Source organism: Gadus morhua, chromosome 18 (genome assembly GCF_902167405.1).
Source record: "Gadus morhua chromosome 18, gadMor3.0, whole genome shotgun sequence".
In the NCBI taxonomy this organism is placed as follows: Eukaryota; Metazoa; Chordata; class Actinopteri; order Gadiformes; family Gadidae; genus Gadus; species Gadus morhua.
In genome coordinates, this window is record NC_044065.1 from 2,522,296 (window position 1) to 2,534,873 (window position 12,578).

The 12,578-nt window shown below is 49.0% G+C and overlaps 1 protein-coding gene across 2 annotated transcripts in view; it reads left to right on the forward strand.

The window, feature by feature from the left end:
* dnah9 (dynein, axonemal, heavy chain 9) overlaps positions 1 to 9,121 on the forward strand; it is a 147,424-nt gene extending 138,303 nt beyond the window's left edge. For both annotated transcript variants that reach the window (XM_030339717.1, XM_030339718.1), the window contains 4 exons: positions 1,035 to 1,288; positions 2,525 to 2,660; positions 6,281 to 6,520; positions 7,779 to 9,121. In XM_030339717.1, the coding sequence (XP_030195577.1) occupies positions 1,035 to 1,288; positions 2,525 to 2,660; positions 6,281 to 6,508 (618 nt within the window). In that variant the 3' untranslated portion in view covers positions 6,509 to 6,520; positions 7,779 to 9,121. The remainder of the gene's footprint in view (positions 1 to 1,034; positions 1,289 to 2,524; positions 2,661 to 6,280; positions 6,521 to 7,778) is intronic.
* Positions 9,122 to 12,578: the final 3,457 nt, after the last annotated feature.

Genomic DNA, 12,578 nt, shown 5'->3' on the forward strand with positions numbered 1-12,578 from the left:
ATAACATTTGATGTTTTATTTTGTATTTATTTTGGTATTGCACTTTAATAAAAAAAAAACACGAAAGAAGAGGCATCTGGCATAATTGAAAGGAAGTGGTTTCTTTTTTAATTAGAGTAAATATTAGCGAGCGCATCAGAAAGGACGGCAGCAAAATGATGCACAACAGAAGTCCCCATATGTGCTCACAGGCTGTTCCTCAGAATGTCCTTTTGGCGAATCCGAATGAGTAAATCTGGGGATTTATCAGAGGCAAAGAGTTTGCAGTTTTAATACAACACTTTCTGTGATTTGGTTAACCTCAGTGTTGCTGCTATCAGGCTTGCTGGGGGTCTCCAAATACAATGCAGCCCCCTCACAACCATTCTGACTTAGCCCAGACAAATGTGAACAGCACATTTTCCATTTTGGGAATTGTTGGGTAAAGATAATTAGTGAACATTTTTCAAAATTGTCAGCAATGTTCCGTGGATCCAAATCACTGAACAAATCCAGCGATTTGCAGTACAATGACTAGACCAGGTGAGGCTGAAGCCCCGTGCACACAGAGCGAGAGTGTCGGTTCATATTTGTTATTCCAAATATAACCATCATTTCTTTCATAGGAGCCAAGTCGGATGTCCTGATTCTGTGTTCATTCCATCCTACATTCCACCACGTTGTAAGAGAGCGGCACTTTTCATTGGGTTGGAGGGAACAGTGTTTGATAAGCAGAGCTGTGAGAGAACGTAGAGAACCCTCCCGATCGTTCTGACACCAGAGCTCAGGTTTGGCTCACCCCCATAATTCTGACCCTATTAACCCCAAGACTAACACTCCCTCCTCTCTCTCCCCCCCTCTGTCATCTCTCCCCCCCTCCCTCCATCCCTACTCTCCCCCCTCCCTCCTTTCTCTCTCCTCTCCCTCCTCTCTCTCCCCCACTCCCTCCTCTCTCTCCCCCCCTCCCTCCATCCCTACTCTCCCCCTCCCTCCTTTCTCTCTCCTCTCCCCCCCCTCCCCCCCCCCCCCCCCCCCCCCCCCCCCCCCCCCCCCAGGGCGAGCTCACCATGACGGGGGACATGGAGGACCTGCAGAACGCCATCTTCCTGGACGTGCTCCCGGAGAGCTGGACCAAGCGGGCCTACCCGTCCATGTCGGGCCTCACCCTGTGGTTCACCGACCTGCTGGCCCGCATCAAGGAGCTGGAGGCCTGGGCGGCCGACTTCTGCCTGCCCCCGGCCGTGTGGCTGGCCGGCTTCTTCAACCCCCAGTCCTTCCTCACCGCCATCATGCAGGCCATGGCCCGAAGGTGGGGGGGTCGTCGCCGTGCTGTGTGGACCCAGGGCCCCGGTTGGCTGAGGGAGCCCCCCACACACACACACATATATACAGTACATACACACATGTGTTCACACACAGACATATCCACACATACTGCATACGCACACACACACTTGTGCACATGTTGCCCTGGTTGGCTGAGGGAGCCACGCACGCACGCAGCGTTTCTTAAACTACGTGGCGGGACACAAAATGGGTCGTGATCCAGTCTGAGGTTTAGTCTGTTTTTTTTAATGCAATGCTGACTTTAGGGAGCCAGGGTTTGAGTAAGCACACCCAGAAATCCAGAGAGGAGTATCCACCAATCCCTACACGGTATTGAGCCATGCAATGGCCTGTTCTCTGCCTTATGTTTCCGGGTTGGCATTATTCTCAACATCGGCTCGAGATTGATCGTAATCCCTTGGATCAGCTTCTGGATTTCTGGATGCTGTGACTCAAGATGTGGCTACCTCAAGTACAGACCTGTGGGCTAGGGTTTTTGAAAGAAAAGAACATTCAAGCCAGCGTCCGTCCCGAGAGACGAGGTAGAAGAGGACTTGGTCGTGACGGTGCATGTGGTTAAAGGATCCCTATTATCAGTGTGCTCAGTGTTTTCTGAGTTTGTGCTTGGGTAACGCAGTCACACAAGCTGTATTTCTTTGGGGTCCTGACCTGAAAGAGGTTGAGTACCGCTGACTTAATGGATAAGTTTACTGTTTTTGTTCTTCTTAAAAGATTATCTAGCGTGCCCTCCTGAAAGAGTCGTCCCAAACCGAGAACTGAATCAATAGTTGAAACACTTTCACTATCGATACAATTAATCATTTAAGATACTATGGTATACTATTAAGTATAATCAGACATCATAGCCGCACCTTTAATATCCATATAATTTAACTGTGCTGGTTCCCAGATAAATACCACAGCTTATAATTTCGCTATTTATGTTTAGGTCCAAGAATGCATAAAGGACTTGAATATATGACTGTTAAGGACTATATTTAAATCACTGCTGTTGATAAACTCAGCAGACTGTTACATTTTGTGTCGCGTTACCAAATTCTGTCTGGGGTTCACCCCGTGATTGTCAGATTAATTATCTCTGTGTCACACCCGACGCCTTTAAATAATTCACCCATTTTCCTCTATCCTCTATTTTCTAACCTTATCTTCTCCCATTACAAAAGCCGTCACAACAACCAGCGCTTTTATTTTGACACAGGAACGAGTGGCCCCTGGACAGGATGTGCCTGCAGTGTGACGTGACCAAGAAGAACCGCGAGGACTTCACCTCGCCGCCGCGGGAGGGCGCCTACGTGCACGGCCTGTTTATGGAGGGGGCGCGCTGGGACACACAGGTGAGTCGCCCCCAAGCCACGCCCTGTTGTTGTTCGGCACTCGTTTGTCATATTAGCGCGGGACAGAGATATTAACGGGACAGGAGCTAATTACAGGACAGGAGGCGGAGACGCATGAACACACACATACACACGCACGCACATTCGCAAACACATATACACACGCACATACACACGCACAGGCAATCACATAAACACACACACACACACACACACACACACACACACACACACACACACACACACACACACACAAGAGCACACGCGAGCACATCAATAACCCAGCTAATGCCTCAGTGTGTCCTGTGTCACCGGTCCTTACCTGGGACATTAAGCACAGACAAAAAGCCTGCAAACTGCCGGCTTGGAACGAAACAGAATGCTAACAGCCATTTTATTTCCGAGCCAAACTCCAAGGAAAAAAACACAACACAAATCCACCCCTGCCTCATTAACATACCTCGTGTGCCCTTTGAGCAAGTTCATTTTTAATTGTTTTTTTTAAACATTTTTTTGTATTTTTTATGTCTATCTAGTTAGCGTTCGGCCACCGGGGGCACACAAACACACATTCGCATACCCATACACATACACACACACACACGCACACGCACACACACATACGAACAAACACACACACACACACACACACACACACGCAGTGCATTACTCAGCTCTCTCAGAGGTTCCATCCGTCCACAAGCCTGCAGCTCCGGCACTCACACCCACATTTCCAAGAACATCCCTGTAGACCTGCTAATGAGGGAATGTGCAGAGCATGCACTTAACACTTAAATCACTCTTTAGAGCCGCCGTTGCTTTTCCCTCTCTCCCGCCTTCTCCCTCTCCCTCTCTCCCTCACTCCCCCTCCCCCCTCCTTCTCCCTCTCTCATTAAAGTTGGAGGCAGCTAAGAGATGCCCACTGGTGCGCTCGTAGCACTACCCTCCCACCACCCACCCACCTCTCTCCCGTCCTCCCTTCGTCTTCTACCCTCTCACTCGTGTCCTTCTCGCTCTCTCTCTTCTTGCCCATAACTTGTACGCCTCTCCCCCTCCTCTTATCTGTACAAGTGTTTCACTTCTATTAACTTAAAGTCCATTTTCTTTCCTTTAGTTTTCCTCTGGTTTTTTGCTTCATCCTTTCTCTTCTCCCCTACTTCATCCTTTCCTCTCGGTCCGTATGCTCTCTTCCACTCCGTTCTCTCGCCTCTCCGCCCTTTACGCCTTGGTCTCACTCTCCTTTTATGATCTCTCTTTTCTCCTCTTTCCTCTCATCTTCTCTCTTCCTTCCTCTCCTGCCCTTTCCAATATCTGCTCCTCTCTTCCGCCCTGTTGGTTCTCCACTCGCTTCCTTTGCCTTTGCCATCTTTTTCTCTACCTCCTTTTTCCTTCTGTCCCTACCTTTTTTTGATCTTCTCCCCTCTTCTTTCATATTCTTTCCTCTCGTTCGTACTCACCTGGCCTAATCCTCTCTCTGTCTCTCGCTCTCGCCCTCTCTCTCTCTCGCTCTCTCTCTCTCGCCCTCTTTCTCTCGCTCTCTCTCTCCCTCACTCGCTCGCCCTCTCTCTCTCTCGCTCTCTCTCTCCTCCTGTCTGCTCTCCGGAGGCCTGAGGGCAGTTCTGTGCTGGCTGGGGCAGCTGGCTGATGTGGAGGTGGAGCTGGCTTTGGCGGCTGGCGAAGGTGTCGGGTGGTCTGGCTGGGGTTGATGGGGTGCTGGCTGCGGTCGAGGGTGGGACGGCGGGTGTGGTGGAGACAGGAGCTGGTTGGGGTGGAGTGGCTGCTGGTTGGGGTGAAGGGTGGCTTGGAGGGGGGAGCTGGCTGGGGTATAGCGGGTGCTAGCCTGGATGGAGGGTGGGGTGGAGGGGGGAGCTGGCTGGGGTATAGCGGGTGCTAGCCTGGATGGAGGGTGGGGTGGAGGGGGGAGCTGGCTGGGGTATAGGGGGTGCTGTCCTGGGTGAAGGGTTGGTGGAGGGGGAGTGTGAATGAGAGAGGGACACGCTGCTCCATCTGGAGTCAGCTCTGAGCTCCATGTGCAGCAATGTGAAGTGACTATTCCTCATAAAGCTGCTCATCTTTATCAATGAGTTTCATTCGGGGCGTTCCTGGGACATCAGAGAAGGTTAAATATATACAGGACAGCTGAGCAACGCCTCGGGTTAGAGTAGGAGGAAATGATGCTGTCTTTTAGATGTTTTTTTTTTGTTGACACATCGGACACTGCTGTACACGGGCAATTACTTATCCAAACAGTTTTATTCATGCATGTCTTGCCTTCCAGCCCAAAGAAAGCGTTTTTTCGATTTTTGCTCCTGCTGCTAACACCCAACCCGACCGGAAATGTGTTCTCCTCCACGAATGCCGAGCGATGTTTGGTTTGCTGGTTGCTGGTCGTTTTCTGGCTCCAGTGAGGCAGAACGGCACAGATAAGGGATTGTTTAGGTGGACTCCCATCGATTCACTGGACTGTTGCTACGCTGCAGACAACAACGTTACATCAAGAATCACTCGATAGATTACTTCCTAATTGAGTCGGCGATGTACGTTGTCCGATGGATTCCGTCCATACTCAAAGACAAAGAGTTTGAATGACGGGATCGTTGGACTATTTTTTGGGAGATACCGACGCGCAATGCTGTGCATCGAAAGGTTTAATTTATATGCCGGATACTTAAAGAGCACGGTGAAGTTTATTGCCAATGCAATTAGATTTGCTTCGTCCTCCGGGCCCCTCCCCAAAGTCATGGGGATTTACTTTCATTGGGCGAACGTCGCCGTACAGCGTGGTGTGTGTCAGGAGCGCAGACGCCTGACACACAGCCTCCAGACAGACTTCTCTGGTTCACCGTTCCAGTGTTCCAGCAGTGCAGCCACTGTTTGAAGCAGCAGAGTGTTAAAGGAAGAACTACTTCAAAGTCGGAGCGAACTTCACGTTCTCCTCTTTCAAGGGCACAAAGTAAATAAATGGTTTATTTAAACGCTTGTTCAATGGGTTGGCGGTACTTCGTATTGTCGGTCCTAACAGAAATAAATTGATTTATGAGTAGTTCCCATTAAGTACAGTAATTACCTAAAATCACACTTTTGCAATCGATATTCTCTCCCTCTCTCTCTCTCCCTCTCTCCCCCCCTCCCTCTCTCCCTCTCTCCCCCTCTCCCCCTCTATCTCTCTCTCTCTCTCTCTCCCTCTCCCCCTCTCACCCCCTCCCCCTCTCCCCCCCTCCCTCTCTCCCTCTCCCCCCCCTCCCTCTCTCCCTCTCTGTCCCTCTCTTTCTCTCCCTCCCCCCCTCCCTCTCTCCCCCTCTCCCCCTCTCCCCCTCTCTCTCTCTCTCCCTCTCTCCCCCCCCTCCCTCTCTCCCTCTCCCCCTCTCTCCCCCCCTCCCTCTCTCCCCCTCCCTCTCCCCCTCTCCCTCCCTCCCCCCCCTCTCTCCCTCTCCCCCTCTCTCCCCCCCCCTCTCTCTCCCTCTCTCCCCCCCTCCCTCTCTCCCTCTCCCCCCCTCCCTCTCTAACCCTCTCCTCCCTCTCTCCCCCACTCCCTCTCTCCCCCCCTCCCTCTCTCCCCCTCTCCCTCCCTCCCCCCCCCTCTCTCCCTCCCCCCTCCCTCCCTCCGCCTCCTCCTGTAGAGCGGTATGATCGTGGAGTCTCGTCTGAAGGAGCTCACCCCCGCCATGCCCGTCATCTTCATCCGGGCCATCCCGGTGGACAAGCAGGAGATCCGCAACATGTACGCCTGCCCTGTGTACACCACCCGGCAGAGGGGCCCCACCTACATCTGGACCTACAACCTGAAGACCAAGGAGAAGCCCTCCAAGTGGACCCTGGCGGGCGTGGCTCTGCTGCTGCAGATATGAGGCGCGCCTGCTGTAGGTAGTGGGAGGGCTCTGGGTCGGGTTGGGTTAACCCTAACCCTAACCCTCCTGTAGGTAGTGGGAGGGCTCTGGGTCGGGATGGGCTAACCCTAACCCTCCTGTAGGTAGTGGGAGGGCTCTGGGTCGGGTTGGGTTAACCCTAACCCTAACCCTCCTGTAGGTAGTGGGAGGGCTCTGGGCCGGGTCGGGTTAACCCTAACCCTAACCCTCCTGTAGGTAGTGGGAGGGCTCTGGGTCGGGTTGGGTTAACCCTAACCCTAACCCTCCTGTAGGTAGTGGGAGGGCTCTGGGTCGGGTTGGGTTAACCCTAACCCTAACCCTCCTGTAAGTAGTGGGAGGGCTCTGGGTTGGGTTGGGTTAACCCTAACCCTCCTGTAGGTACAGGGAGGGCTCTGGGTCGGGTTGGGTTAACCCTAACCCTAACCCTCCTGTAGGTAGTGGGAGGGCTCTGGGTCGGGTTGGGTTAACCCTAACCCTAACCCTCCTGTAGGTAGTTGGAGGGCTCTGGGCCGGGTCGGGTTGGGTTAACCCTAACCCTAACCCTCCTGTAGGTAGTGGGAGGGCTCTGGGTCGGGTTGGGTTAACCCTAACCCTAACCCTCCTGTAGGTAGTGGGAGGGCTCTGGGTCGGGTTGGGTTAACCCTAACCCTCCGTCTGTGGTGGGGCGGGGTCTTTTTAGGTTAGTTATCTTTGGTCAGGGTTGCTTGGTTCGGGATAGGTGGGGTTAGTCGGTCTGGCTCGGTTTGGTTTGGTCGAGGATGGGTGGGTTGGTCTAGGGGGGTTGGTCAAGACCCACCCAGGCTCGGTGGGTCTTGGATTAGTTTGGTCTGGGGTGGTTTGCTCTAGGTCATTTTAAATCGTTCGGTTTGGTCTAGGTTGGTTTTGTTTGGGCTAGGTTTGTTTTGTCTAGGTCATTTTAAATCAAGGTTGCTCATTTTTTCTCGGTTGGTTGTCGACATGAGAAAATGTCTAGTAATAAATACGATTTATATTTAGAAAAAGAAAAATGTTCCATTAGTTAGTTATTCGATATCCCTAAAAGTAGAAATGTGAGCGCATACAAAAGACGCCCGCACATTTAATACCGTTTCACTTTCTGATGTCTCTGAGGACATTGAAAGCAGTAATAAATGTACATAAATGGTTTCTCTTAGACTGTTATTTTGTTCTACAATTCATATTCAGTGTTGATTCCTGTTCTTATACCAGCGTGGTGTTACTTAGATTGTGTTGTTGCTCTCTCTTTTCACAGGGTCGTGGAAACAAGCCCCTTGAAATAAGAAGCAGGAATGAAGAGGCTAATGTCTGATAGCGTTCAAGGAGTGTTGATGCTGGCAGGTTTCAAACTGTTCATGCTCCATAGGCACACATTGTTGGATGTGCAATTTGTTGCTGCAGATTTATTTGTATGTTGATTATGTATGCGCTGTTATTATTAAAAACACATCCTTCCCATTTGGTGAATGACAACTGTGTTATGTTCAACCACGGGGTCAACAACCATCATTTCATAATCAAATATATATTATTATTTTTTGCTGATCATTAATTGCTAATCAATTCTTTATGTTTTGGACCTTCTTAAATGCATAATATTATGTCTGTCAGTAAGTCCAGAACATTCATGGTTAATTGCATTAATCATCACATTCTTCCTTAAAAAAAATAAAAAAGGGACATTATTTTTCATGGCAGCCTTGGAAAGCCCTGTGCGTCTCTTGCTCTGACGTCAGGAGGCCAGAGGCGTGTTTGTAGTCACTGCAGAACACCAACCGCTCTCCTCCTCGTCTCCCGAGACAATGTGTTGCTCGCCCACTGCCAACACTGCAGAGCCGTCAACAAACTGGAATATCTCGTTCATTTCAGTGTTTCACTCAACGCTCGCTCACTCAATCACTCTATGACTCACTTCCTATCACACGCGTGTCCGCTAACGTACACACCCTGATTGGGATCTACATGATCGCATTTGTATTGTTTCAATACAATTTTCTTCTATTTTTCTAAAGATGTTTATTTTTGTACAGATTATCAAATATTTATACTTTTCTGTTAACGTGGTTTGAAATCGATTGGGGCCCCTTTTGTCCGTAGTTGAAGTATTTTTTATGTGCCTTAATTTAATAGTTTATCTTGAATGATGCTTAATTATAGGCTGTTCTGTCCAAACTTTCGCTTGATATCCTAGTCTTTCGCATGGTGGGTTGAATATAAAGTGGGCCTACCCCTTACTTTGGAAGAAAATTACTTTGTTGAAGAATAGATTAGATAAGACTGTCAATTTAGAAACTTTCAATTTGGCTGCAATTTGAGCCTGGCCAACGTTGAGGCACTCAGAGGAACAATGTAGCCCTGCATGGCTCCACTGAGTTACTTAGTTCAAGTTCTTATAAACCGCTGAATATTATTTTTCAACCAATGTACTTTTAGAAAGTCAATACACGATCATCACTGTGAATAAAAAAATAATCCAATTAATTTAAACAATACGTGATTTTTGTGTCGGAAGACCAAGATTATTTGCATTATAATTGAAGTGTTGTATATTGCTACTTTTGTAATAGTTAATAAATGATACACTGGGGTACTCTTTTCCTTCTGTCCTTTTAATTCCGACTGATCGAGATGTAGTTGGGTAGTTATTATTCACATCAAAGAAATATAGGACCTACATTATATAACCTTAAGCAATAGTTAATGAAGTGATTTTGTGATTAAATGCAACCTAAAACCACCTATGCAGCAAACTCCCCTGTTTCTAAAATCTCACAGAGCCAACCTTTTGTCAGCTTTATCATTTTGTTTTTAGAATATTAAAACTATCTGCTCTATATTTCCACTTTGCCAGCACATTTTCAAGGCAAAAAAATCGGAAAAAACGTTCTAAAGAAACTTTCCTACTTCTGGGGCAACTTGGTGAGTAAAGATGTTTTATCGTCCCCTTCCAGATTGCCCATTTGGTTTATATTTTTGAATACACCACAGTTTATCCCGTTTTTTGAACATTCGGTGCCAATATGCAGTTATTTTGCTATCTCCCCTCTCCAGTCTGCTTGACAGAAGAGAGGAGAGCACCTCCTCAGTTCCTCTTCCCCCCTCCTTCCCTAACTTCCTCCCTCCTTCCCTCAATGCCTCCCTCTCTATCGTGCTGTCCCTCACGCTTCTCTCTAGAAGATGTGAAAAATCTTGACAATAAATCTATGATGGAGCGAGAGACATGTGCGGTTGTGTGTATGTGCGTGTGTGTGTTTGTGTGCTCAGCTCCCACAAGGAGACAGTGTAAATCACACACAGAGCCCGAGGAGAAGGAAGCAATTTATTACTGTGTTCTTCACACTGATGTTTCAGTACTGTTCCAATTCTCTCTCTCTCTCTCGCTCTCGCTCTCTCTCTCGCTCGCTCGCGCATACTTTTCTTCTTCATCTCCTTATTGGGGAGCCTAAACAGTGCGCCGGGAGATACGTAAGGAGGAAGAGGATGAACATGTGAGGAAGATCTAGTGTGTGATGGCGGTTGAAGGGTGATCAATCAAGCACTGTGATGATTAATCTATGTCACCCCCCCACCCCGAAATGACACCTTTAGGAGGCATTATGGAAGATGGAATCCCGTCTCTGTGCAGAGCGTTCCCTATAGAGCTGATAGCGTAGCTGATAGCGTAGCTGATACGATCTGCCTATATCGTTTTGATGGTGATTTGATGGGAGGGTGGGGAAATTGTACAGGGCTCTGTCTAAGTGTGTGTGTCTGCAGGCTGTGTGTGAACCTGGCATTTCTAGGGAGTGGTATATCTTGTATATCTATTTGCTCCAGAATTGAAAGAAGGCTTTAACTTTGGACCAAAAAGAGTGTGGGCAGGATCTCAATGGGAAGCCTGGTGTGGATTCATCAATCGTTAGTGGAGAACCCGTTCACCCCTCGCCCTGCAAAAGAAATCCGGGCAGAGCACGTGCGTGTGATTTCCAAGCCTGACTGGAATGGCAAGGTGAACTGTATGCCTGCTTTCCACACTCTTTGATCTCCCCCCTCCCTGTATGGCTATACAGCACCCTGCCTATAGCGCGATAGGCAGCATGCTACACTAATGATGGTGATGCCATCCCCTTCCATCCTTTTACATCCCTTACATATTTTTTCCAAATCTATTCCTATCGGCTCCTCCTCCACCAAAGGCATCCCGAGCTATGCTAATAGGGGCAGAAATTGTCTTGAATGGTCCCCCTGGAGCAGGGATAACTGCGACATGAGAGAGATCAGCCCAAGACTCCCTCGTTGTATGAACCGCGGTTTGGTACGCAACAAAAACTTCAATGACCCTTTACATCTGATGTACATCAGATGTAAAGGGTCATTGAGCGAGATGTAGCCCTGTGTCTGCTGTGAGTGTCTGGCCACCTGGGGCCTCTTGCACCCATAGCCCCTGATCAGAGCTGCTCTGACCAGGGGACGCGTACTAAGGCGCAGGATAACTGTCATGCAGGCCCTCACAGGCGCCGATTCATTTGAATTGTGGAGCCTGTGATGCAGCGAGAGCCAGCGACGCTCTGCTGTAATAAAGTTTTCTTCTTCTCCCTCCCACTCTGGTTATTCGGATTTGTTTTTGTTCATCTCGGGGTGTTTATTTTGCCCAACAGAGGGATGTGTGAAGTGGCACAATATAAAGTGAGCCATGTTGTGGCACCCCAGCCACCCTAAGGATGAAGGGGGGGGGGGGGGAGAGAGAGGGGGGGTGCGGAAGAACGGCAGGAATAGCTCTGCTGCGCCGTGTCCTCATCTGGCTGCCGAGGTCTGGGGTGGGGTGGAGGAGGAGGAGGGGCTGTCATGTGGCACCCAACACCCCCCCCCCCCCCCCAAGCTCCTGGCGTCCCGTCCAGAAAGTAGGCCGCATTCACAGCCCTCTCTTTTAATGGACCAACTGGGAAGAGCCTCTCAGCGGCCGCGGGATTGGGAATAATTAGCTTTGACAGAGCTGACGAGTCCGCTAATTAAATGTTTATCTAAAACTGGCATCTGCCGCAAAAGAGAGAACTAGGGGGAGAAGAGAACAACAACTCTGTTAGAATCGGGCCACAATCTGTGGATTAGCGCGAATAGCTGGAGTTGGACTCTGCGAGCACCGAGATAAGATGCGGCGGTCGCACAGCATTGTGGGATATACATTGTGTTTGTGTGTGTTTGTGTGTGTGTGTGTGTGTGTGTGTGTGTATGTGTGTCAGAGAGAGTGTACAAGCGATTAGATCGTAGAATTGACAATGATTTAGTTTTGTGCCAGATTTGTTTTTCCTGAGTTCTCACAAAGCTAGCTAATAACAAATTAATGAAGATGAATTGTAGGTTCAGCGTTGGAACATCGATACTGTGAACAAGCAGCGCGTTCAATTAAAGCGCATTTGTTAAAGTTTGTTCAGAAATGAGGTTTGGATAATTGGGATTAAGAATTTGAATAATTAAGGGCATTCTTTTATTGTTTATCAGCCACAGTCACAGCCATAATTTACATTTAAATACTAGATATCTCCTCCTCTAATTAAAACAATGTTTGTATTCCATTTCTCCTTCTCAAAGACTGACTTGCCGGTAGGCATCTAGATAAAGTAAAGGTTTTATATTTATTATTACTTTGTGCCTTTCTTGAACTTGTGATTTTAACCTGATGGCCTTAAGATGCTGATCTAACCTCCTCCTCCTCCTCCTCCTCCTCCTCCTCCCGCTACAGATGGGAGGAGTTGAAGGAGTGCATGCGGTCCAAAATGTCTGCTGCATGATATGTAGCGGCGGAGACAGTTTAAAAGCCGGTGATTATTTTATGGAGGGCAACCTATCCCCCCACCCCCCCTCATCCCCCCTCATCCCTCCGCCTCGTCGTCCTGCCTTGTTCCTGGCGATGCTGCTCCTTCACATCCTCCTGATAACACCCCCCCCCACGCTCCCAGCCACCAGCCCCTCTTCAGCTGCTCTCTCCCAGCCACCCATTCCTTTGATTGCAGACTCATATTTCAATTATAAATGCTGATGGCCTCGAGGATCAGCGCAAATTGAAAAGCCAAACTTA